The sequence below is a fragment of the Priapulus caudatus genome, unplaced genomic scaffold (genome assembly GCF_000485595.1).
Source record: "Priapulus caudatus unplaced genomic scaffold, Priapulus_caudatus-5.0.1 Scaffold59, whole genome shotgun sequence".
NCBI lineage: Eukaryota > Metazoa > Priapulida > Priapulimorpha > Priapulimorphida > Priapulidae > Priapulus > Priapulus caudatus.
The window spans coordinates 566,403-576,123 of record NW_014577120.1 but is presented as its reverse complement, the minus strand read 5'-3'; the positions used below and the strand labels follow the sequence as shown (position 1 = coordinate 576,123).

Sequence of the window (9,721 nt, the reverse complement as noted above, 5' to 3'; positions counted from 1 at the left end):
GTGAGTAATGTTAAGGTAAGTAAAGTAAGTAAGTGACCGAGTTGAGAAAGTAAGTAAAGTAAGTGAGCTGAGTAAGTAAGTAAGCATGTGAATAAGTAAGTAAATAAGTAAATGAGTAAGTAGAAAGTACAGTTAAGTGAGTAAGTGAGTAAGTAAGTAAGTGAGTGAGTAAGCTGAGTGAGTGAGTGAGGTGAGTGAGTAAGTAAGTAAGTGAGTGAGTAAATGAGTGAGTGAGTGAGTAGGTAAGTACTGTAAGTAAGAAGGGACACGCGTTAATGGACTGTCGACCATCGTCGGCGATGAGAAGCGAGACACCTGGTGACAATGCGAGAAAATGCGGGAATGCGTCGCAATGACGACAGCAAATCTACTGGAAACGTTCACTGTAATTCGGGCAGTCCAAGATAAACTTAAACTATCGATATACGATTACGCGCTTGAAAATAAACCGAAAATGTTTTTAAAAAAGGTGAGAGTTGAAAGCAGTGAAATTTTTTTTGGGGGCAGAAGCACCACCACAGCTGACATAACTAACACTGACCAGTAACAGCAACAGCAGCAGCAGCAGCAGTAGCAGCAGCACCAGTAGCAGCAGCAGCACCAGCAGCAGCAGCAGCACCACCACCAGCATAGCAGCAGCAGCAGTAGCAGCAGGGCAGCAGGCAGCAGAAGCAGCAGCGTAGCAGCAGCAGTAAGGCAGCAGCACCACCACCAGCAGCAGTAGCAGTAGCAGCAGTAGTATGTAGTAGCAGCAGCAGCAAGAAGCAGCCAGCGCGTAGCAGCAGGCAGTAGCAGGCAGCAACCAACCACCAGGCAAGCAGTAGCGTAGCAGGCAAGTAAGTAGTATAGCAAGCAGCAGCAGCAGCAGCAAGCAGTAGCAGTATGCAGTGCAGCAGCAGCAGCAGCAGCAGCAAGCAGGGTAGCAGAGTATCGCCACCACCAACAGCCACGTAACTAACAACTGTACCGGAGTACATCGACGCCGATGCCTCAGCGAGAAATCCGACTCCTGCATCGCGGCGAGATTCCGTCCTCCTCCGCGCCGCCATCCCGGGCCCTTCTCCTTCTCCCTCTCCCTTCTCCTACGTTCAGCAGCAAGTCAACCCCGTCGCTCGACCCGCCCTCCCTCCCGACGACGACCCCGCAGCAGCGACCCCTCCGACGTGCTCGCGCGACGCGCTCGTGCTGTGGCGCCGCGCTGTCGCAGTAGCAGCAGTAGTAGCAGCAGCAGCAGCAGCAGCAGCAGCAGCAGCAGCAGTAGTAGTAGTAGCAGCAGCAGCAGTAGTAGCAGCAGTAGTAGCAGCAGCAGCAGCAGCAGCAGCAGCAGCAGCAGCAGCAGCAGCAGCAGCAGCAGTAGCAGCAGCAGCAGTATCGCCACCACCACAGCCGACGTAACTAACACTGACCGGAGTACATCGACGCCATGCTCAGCGAGAATCCCGACTCCTGCATGCGCGCGAGATTCGTCCTCCTCCGCGCGCTCCCGCCCTTCTCCTTCTCCCTCTCCTTCTCCTCGTTCAGCAGCAAGTCGACCCCGTCGCTCGACCCGCCCTCCGACGACGACGAACCCGCGCGCGACCCCTCCGACGTGCTTCGCGGCGACGCGCTCGTGCTGGTGGCGCCCCCGCTGTCCGTGCGGCCGTCGCTGAGCAACGGCATCCCCGCCGCGCCGCCGCGGGACTCGCACAATCGCTCGCGCCGCCGGATGCGAATGCGCTGCTTCAGCTCCTGGATCTCTTCGTCCGACTCTTCCTCTTCTTCGTCGGGGTCGCCGGGTCGTCGCCGCGCCGCCGCGTTGCACTTCATCTGCTCGATGGCGGCGATGAGCGCCTCGGAGATGCCAAAGTGCGCGTTCTCACGCACGAGGTTCGAGCATGTCGCGAAATCCTGCGACGCGAGGTAGCTCATCAGCGACTGTCCCTCCAGAGGGCGCCGGAGGTACGCCGCCGCCGCTCCGCCGCCGAGGGTGAATTCGCAGGGGGCGCCGGCGTCGTCGTCGTCGCGGTAGGGGGCACCGTTGTCGGACTCGTCCGGCGCGGCGGGGTCGACGTAGAACGCAAGCTGGTCCTCGGAGCGCGAGCGGTAGCGCACGAGATGCGACGACGGCGGAGGCTGCTGCTGCGCGGTCGCCGTCGCCGCGGTAACCTCCTCCTCCTCGGTCTCGTCGATCGACAGGTGCCGGGTCTTGAACGCGGCGTCGCGCGCGCGCGGCGGTGGCTCGCCGACCTTTGACCTCGCTCGCGTCGCCGCGACCTCGCGTGACCCTTCGCGAATCGTCGTCGGTGTCGCGGGAGGCGAGTCGCTGCACGAGAACCGCGTAAAATTCGCACGTGTGCGTCGATTTTCGCCTGACGCTCCCGCTCCCACCGGCGAGCCTATGAGTCGACTTTCCGGAGACGTCCCGGACTTGCGCGACTCTGCACCGCTCTCGCTCTCGCTATGCCCGTCTAACTCTCCGCCTGCGATCGTCTCTCTCCTGCGACCATCGACGGCATCGCGTCGCCGCGCCGCACCGGCGTCCGACCCCGGCCGGGTCGCCTCGCCCATGGGTTCGTTCCATGCCGTCGTCGTTCTGTCGCCGAAGTAGTCGCTGAGACTATCCGACGATTTCACGTTGTAGAAGCTGAAGGCACCGTCGACGCAGGGGCGCAGCGGCGACGCGTACACCGACAAGAGAACGTCCGTGGCCTCGCTCTTCAGTCCAGCCGTCGGCAGCGGCGCGGATTCTGCAAGGTCGTCGTGGAAACGCAAACTTACGTGCGGAACTTGATGGCGAACACAAGGACAGGAACAACTGCCATTGGGATGTTGCTCTCGTTACCAAGTTTTTGTGTGTGAAATGCACAGTTATAAATGTATAACCATAATAATTTTTCCTACCACTCCGTATACCTAACTGTATGTTTGGGCTTTTACCATGACTCTACTAAAAACTCACTGCATTTCAGCACAGTGCCGCTGCCAATCACAATCATAACACGTTACCTATGTTCAATTACTTAAATATGTTACCTATGTTAAATATGTTGTTGTGTTACCTATTGCTAAATTACTAGGGTGCATGCGGTCAAGAGTAGATAATAACAAAGAGTGAGTCACCCAGTTCCCGCATTTTTAACCGATTTTTCTCATCAAAATTTGCCACCAATAAAGAAGCGATCCCGCATTTTTAACCGATTTTTCTCATCAAAATTTGCCACCAATAAAGAAGCAAGTGTATACGTTCCTCAGCTTATTATGAACAAGTGTATAGTCTCCAGCTTATTATAAGACCACTAATCACTCAGCTTTCGTGGTTACTGATATTCGTTTACATATATTTTGCTAGCGTATTGCTGTAAATCGTAATCTTGCACGAGCTAAATTCGCACGATTTACCGCTGTTGTTGTTAGGTGTTTAGACAACTTTAGAGCTATAGTGGCGCCAATATTTAGCAACGGACTGCTTCCAAATCATTTCGTGCCCCAATAGGGGTTTAATGTCTTTATTTACGCTGCACGTTGCAGTAATGGATGATAACTTACTGCAAACTACTACAAAGAATATTTATTATTGATTAGAAATTTAGATTGTCTCTTAACCCCATCGGGGCAAGAATGATTTGGAAGCAGTCCGTTGCTAAATATTGGCGCCACTACAGCTTCTAAAGTTGTCTAAACACCTAACAACAACAGCGGTAAATCGTGCGAATTCAGCTCGTGCAAGATTACGATTTACAGCAATACGCTAGCAAATATATGTAAACGAATATCAGTACCACGAAGGTGAGTGATTAGTGGTTATAATAAGCTGAGGAACGTATACACTTGCTTCTTTATTGGTGGAAAATTTTGATAAGAAATATTGGTTAGAAATGCTGGAATCGGGTGTCTCACTCTTGTTATATTATCTACTCTTGATGAGGTCTATATCGATGCCACTATCAACCCATACCTTTTCTGCTGAGAGCTGGCGAAGGCTGCTCCCTAATGCTCAACAGACCGTCGACCGAAGATGGCTGAGCAAGCCGATTCACCGGCAGCGACGCGCTCCTCCTGTGCCGCTGCCTCCTCTTAGGACTCTTCGTTTTCACCGCACGACTCGCAAGCTGCATGAATCGGATATTCAATGCACAGTGACGCGTTTGATCTCCAGCAAGTGCAGAGGCAAGGTGGCACGCGCACTCTCGTAAAGTGCGACGCCGCTTAACAGGTGTTGCGAGGGCGGTGTCACGTCGTGTGAAAAGGCTGACAATGTTACGAGCATCGCCACATTTTGTGACAACGCTGACAAAGTTACAAGCATTGCGACCGGGTATGACAACGCTTACAATATCACAAGAATTGTTACACTGTATAACAACGCTTACAATGTCACAAGCATTGTCACCTGATGTAAAAAGGCTTATAATGTCAGAAACACTGTCACATGGTGTGACAAGGCTTACAATGTCACAAGCATTGTCACATGGCACAACAAGGGAAGCCAAGGGTCATGAACATTGCCACACGGTTTTCTATGTGCAACAAACTAAAGACATGCTTGATCGAACCCAAATATGGATCGTCTCAACAAAGAGCGTCGACTTACAAAAGACGTGTTAACGTAAGCGAGCTTTTCCGGTCGATTCTCCTCCAAAGCTGCGAGACAGTTGAGTGCTGCCTCAGCGCAAGCTTCCTGACAAAGGAAAGCACCATCTGAAAAACAACATAACGTCTTACCATACCAATATACTAACGGGATAGCTACGTGTACACACATGAAATTTTGCTCCAAACGTAAAAGACATGTGTACACATGTTGCTATGACTGGAGGAAATACATGTTGCGAGGACAGGGTTCAAACATGGCAACAGCAACAATGTGCCTTTGTACTATGAATTCCACATCGTGTAAATGTTTGTACGACATCAAAAGTATCAATAAAATATAATATGGTGACCCTCCTTTGATGAAGATGATTGCCTTGGCATCTTAGAGATCCTCCAATATGTCTTGCTGATCAAAAACGCCTGATTAAACTCTGAGAATCATTTATACATTTTATTCATACCTTTTACTACATCATACGTGTACATATAGTGAAGGTAATGTAAGGCTCTTCTACAATTTTATAATTAATATAAATTTGCAATACACAGTATGGTAAAAACCATAAGAAAAGACATAAAATTGTAATTTTTATTACCCACAAAGAGATAAGACTAGATGAAGATCCAATCTCATCTAAGAACAGATCTAACCTATACCTGTTTTCATTATTACCGATAATAAACCTAACAACAAAATTAATATGGCATTTAAGAGTAACAAGGCCTATACATGCCAAGGGTATTACATCCATGGCTCGGCATAGCTTGAGAAATCCCAAAGCACGTACACAATCGAATTGCTGACATTTTCGCTCGAGAGACTGCGACAATGCTGGCAATCAAGCATGTTGGCCTTTGCCATGTCCCGACATCCAACTAGTGAGGCTTGAACTCTCAAGTGGGGCAAAGGGCGCCACCTGCCATTTGCAGTGGTTAGTTTGCACTGCAGTACAGAGCTGCGATTGCTTTAGCAGTTCCTTTCTTCAATGTTGCATGTTTCTTGAATTTTTAAAGCACTTCAGACAGAGAAAGAAAGAGAAAGAAAGAGAGAGAAAGAGAGTGTGTGTGTGGGAGAGATAGCGAGAGAGAAAAAGAAAGAGAGAGAGAGAGAGCGAACGAGACAGCGCGCAAGAGAGCAATACAGCTACACGGATCCGCACAAAAAGCCCCACCATCGATCCGCCATCCCCCGGAGAGGAGAGGGAGAGAGAGACAGAAGAGAGTGAGAGAGAAAGAGAGAGGGTGAGTGAGAGGAAGAGGGAGAGAGAGACAGAAGAGAGTGAGAGAGAAAGAGAGAGGGTGAGTGAGAGGAAGAGGGAGAGAGAGACAAAAGAGAGAGTGAGAGGGAAACAGAGAGGGTAAGTGAGAGGGAGAGGGGGAGAGAGACAAAATAGAGGGTGAGAGGGAAAGAGAGAGAGAGAGAGAGAGAGAGAGAGAGAGCGAGAGAGGAGAGAGAGCGAGAGAGGAGAGAGAGAGAGAGAGAGAGAGAGAGAGAAGAGAGAGAGAGCAGAGAAGAGAGAGAGAGCGATGAGAATAGAGGGCAAGAAAGAAAGACAGAGAAAGAAAGAGTGCGAAGGGGGGTGAGAAAGAAAGACAAGAGAAAGAGAGAGAGCGAGAGAGAAGGAGTAGAGAGAAAGAGAAAGAGCTGTCAGGGTTCCAAGGCTTTTCATTTATAAGCATAGGCGGTGCTGCTTTATCGGTCCTAGTTTGGCAAATCGCCGAAGGCGGTTGCGTGCTAGGGTGGTCGGGGCTATGATATTTAGCGATGGCGGCTATGATATTTAGAGTGGCGGGTGCATTTTGAGATGCAGGGCTCGACGATAGCCTGGCGGGCCGCCAGGCTATAAGTGCTCTTGGAGAACCCTGTGTGTGCAAGAGAGAGTGCGCGCGTGCAAGAGAGAGAGAGAGAGCAATACAGCTACACAGATCCACACAAACTCGTTAACCCTACCGCCGTAGTAGCTCGGCAGGTTTTCCTTTCAGCTGACGAGCATGCGCAGCTGGAGAGAGAGGTTGTATGCGAGTAGGCTCTGCTCGACCCACGCCAGCCCCACCATCAATCCCCGCCATCCCCCGGAGAGGAGAGGGAGAGAGAGAGAGACAGAAGAGAGTGAGAGAGAAAGAGAGAGGGTGAGTGAGAGGGAGAGGGAGAGAGAGACAAAATAGATGGTGAGAGGGAAAGAGAGAGAGAGTGAGTGAGAGGGCGAGTAAGAGGGAAAGGGAGAGAGAGAGAGAGAGAGAGAGAGAAAGAGAGAGAGAGAGAAAGAGAGATGGAGAGAGAGCGAGAAAGAAAGACAGAGAAAGAAAGACAGAGAAAGAAAGAGAGAGCGAGAAAGAAAGACAGAGAAAGAGAGAGAGAGAGAGCGAGTGAGAGAGAAAAGAGAAAGAGTGTGTGCAAGAGAGAGTGAGCGCGTGCAAGAGAGAGAGAGAGAGAGAGCAATACAGCTACACAGATCCACACAAACTCGTTAACCCTACCGCCATAGTAGCTCCGCAGGTTTTCCTTTGAGCTGACGAGCATGCGCAGCTGGAGGGAGAGGTTGTATGCGAGTAGGCTCTGCTCGACCCACGCCAGCCCCACCGTCGATCCGCCATCCCCCGCTGCAGCAGCCTTCTCCGCGGTGTGCACGGAGTCTGCTAGCATCGGGTGAAGCCACCGCTGCTCACTCACAAATGGCCAATATCCATTCCTGGCGCCGGTCTGAAATACGAAATACGCTGTAATAGTATGGACTACTTCATACGCGCATGCACACATTCTATAAACCAGTACTTATTGTTAGGTCAGCGTTGATTGATATCGCTCTTGTTCGCCAGTTCGTGTGTGGCTGCTTTCATATTGTGAGTTTTAACTTCCAATTAGATTGCGAATGGGTCCAGACCTATATCACACTGATAGTCAGACACAAATGTGGCCTACATAAAATCTTGGTTATAGCTACCTCCTCTTTCAATCCATGGTTAAGGATATTTTCGACAGACCTAGTCAGGCGTCCTAGTCCACCGTAAACCTTCCAGATGCCACCACTGTTGTTTGCCAGCAATCTTTCAGCCGTACTTTTTAGTCCGACAAGTAAGGTCTCACAGTCCCTACAATATTATTTGAGACACATCTCTATATAAACTGAACAGAAGACAATGCTAGTGTACATTATGTCATATGTTCATCTCATAATCCCGAGATGTTACGTTGTTATTTGCATATACTAGCTGGTATCCTTCACACTGGATATGGTGACAGAATAGTTATTGCTTTAAGGAAGTAAGCCCATGCAACAAACAAGCAGGAACATTAATACATAATAACAGAGGCGTGTTCAGGAGACCGAACGCTCGCGAGCGCTCGCGAGCGTTTGCGCGCAAGTTTGAAAAGCTGTTCGCTCAGCGCGCGAGTTGTTTACAAGATGGCGACGAAAAATCTGGCGAATGCGAATCTAACATTTCTGACGTCAATTTGCAATCTATTTCAACTTTATTTCACTTTTCATTCATTCATTTACTTTTAAATGTAATTTGTATCAATTTCGTCTGCTAATTCGTTTAACAGTACTTGTTCTCTCGCGATTAAAATCTGCTGAGTAACCCTCCATCAGGGCCGCCATCTTTGATCAAGCGAGCGCACAGCGAGCGCTCGTGTGTCGTTCAGGAGGCGCTGCGTTCGTTCATCGAGCGTTCGCATTGAGCGCTCGCTCTCCTGAACACGCCTCAGGAGTGGATAATAGAGATAATCTCTATTATCCACTCCTAATAATAACAAGTTGGGTATACTGCAAATGTACGTGTTTCCTCAAAGTAGTGGTACCTGTGCATTAAAAGGCAACATGAGAGGGTAAACCCGTGACTTCAATTGCATCAATGTTCCTGTTGCTTCCCGGTCCCCCTCACCGGATATTATTATTAATTATTAATACTTTACATTTACAGTTTACTGGACTCTTCTTAATCATGACCCAGTTTAACCAAACTATAGGGTGATACTCCATTAGGAGTGTTCCCAACTTTAATGTCATTAATATGGTCATAATAACATATATATATATATATATATATATATATATATATATATATATATATAATATATATATATATGTTCATGGTCATATATTAGTTTGTGGTTTAATGTCATTTAGGTTAGGGTTAGGGTTAGGGTTAGGATTATCAATCATTAATCATTAATGATATCAAAGTTGGAAACACTCCTAATGGAGAATTAGCCAAACTATAGCTCATAGGGTCTATGTCCCCCAGGGTACTACCGGAACGTACCCTGGTAACTATCTGATATGGTTAGGGTTAGGGTTAGGGAGTAGGTGTAGGCGACTCCCACTCCCACGTTGATTTATATGCTCTGGTACCAGGGTACGTTCCGGTATACCGGACCGTACCCAGAGTACGTTCCGGCAGTACTATATCATAATCATGGTACAGTGAGTCATTGACATTGCATGATTATAATAATAATATGCGGATGCATCGATTTTATGGAGCTCCGAGTCTCTATCTACTATAGTACTAATACTATTGCTGAAGGTGTCGTTGTCGTATCAGGTACTACAGATATGGGCATGGCCACCCGAGGTACATATATATATATGTATACACAAAGTATACCAGACTTGTACTACAGAAGTGTACCCTAACTCTAACCTTAGCCCTAACCCTAGCCCTAACCCTAACCCTAAAGATACCTCATATAAAAATATAAACATAATACTAAACAACCTAAAACTACCTCGGGTACATATCTGTAGACTGTAGTACCTGACAGTGATACGACAACGACCCCATCTGCTCTACTATTCTTCTAGTATCTATTGCCGAAGTCTAAGGATTTTAAACAACGAAACAAAATTCACGACCAGCTTCATTTCTCGTTTACACAGTATATATATTTGCGCTACACATAACTACATCAGCGTAGACGTAAAGTTATTATTTAATAATCTATACCTTCCCTCCTCCGTTTCCGACATGTTTATTTACATCGCCATACTTGATCTTACCAAGGATATTACTACAATTTTGCCCGATAGATGTCGCATTTGTTTCCAATATCAAAGGCACCCGGCAGTTAGATGCGATATGATATGACTACTAGGCACTTAGAATATGACTACTAGGCACTTAGAATATGACTACTAGGCAACTT

The 9,721-nt window shown here is 48.1% G+C and overlaps 1 protein-coding gene across 1 annotated transcript in view; it reads right to left on the bottom strand.

Annotated features, from left to right (window-relative positions):
• LOC106821120 (run domain Beclin-1 interacting and cysteine-rich containing protein-like) overlaps positions 1-9,550 on the bottom strand; it is a 24,582-nt gene extending 15,032 nt beyond the window's left edge. The window contains exons 1-7 of the mRNA XM_014825796.1: positions 9,523-9,550; positions 7,515-7,662; positions 7,051-7,273; positions 4,571-4,677; positions 3,935-4,088; positions 2,146-2,765; positions 1,407-2,061 (exon numbers count right to left, since the gene is read on the bottom strand). Coding sequence (XP_014681282.1) covers positions 1,407-2,061; positions 2,146-2,765; positions 3,935-4,088; positions 4,571-4,677; positions 7,051-7,273; positions 7,515-7,662; positions 9,523-9,545 — 1,930 coding nt within the window. The 5' untranslated portion in view covers positions 9,546-9,550. The remainder of the gene's footprint in view (positions 1-1,406; positions 2,062-2,145; positions 2,766-3,934; positions 4,089-4,570; positions 4,678-7,050; positions 7,274-7,514; positions 7,663-9,522) is intronic.
• Between the last annotated feature and the right edge of the window lie 171 nt (positions 9,551-9,721).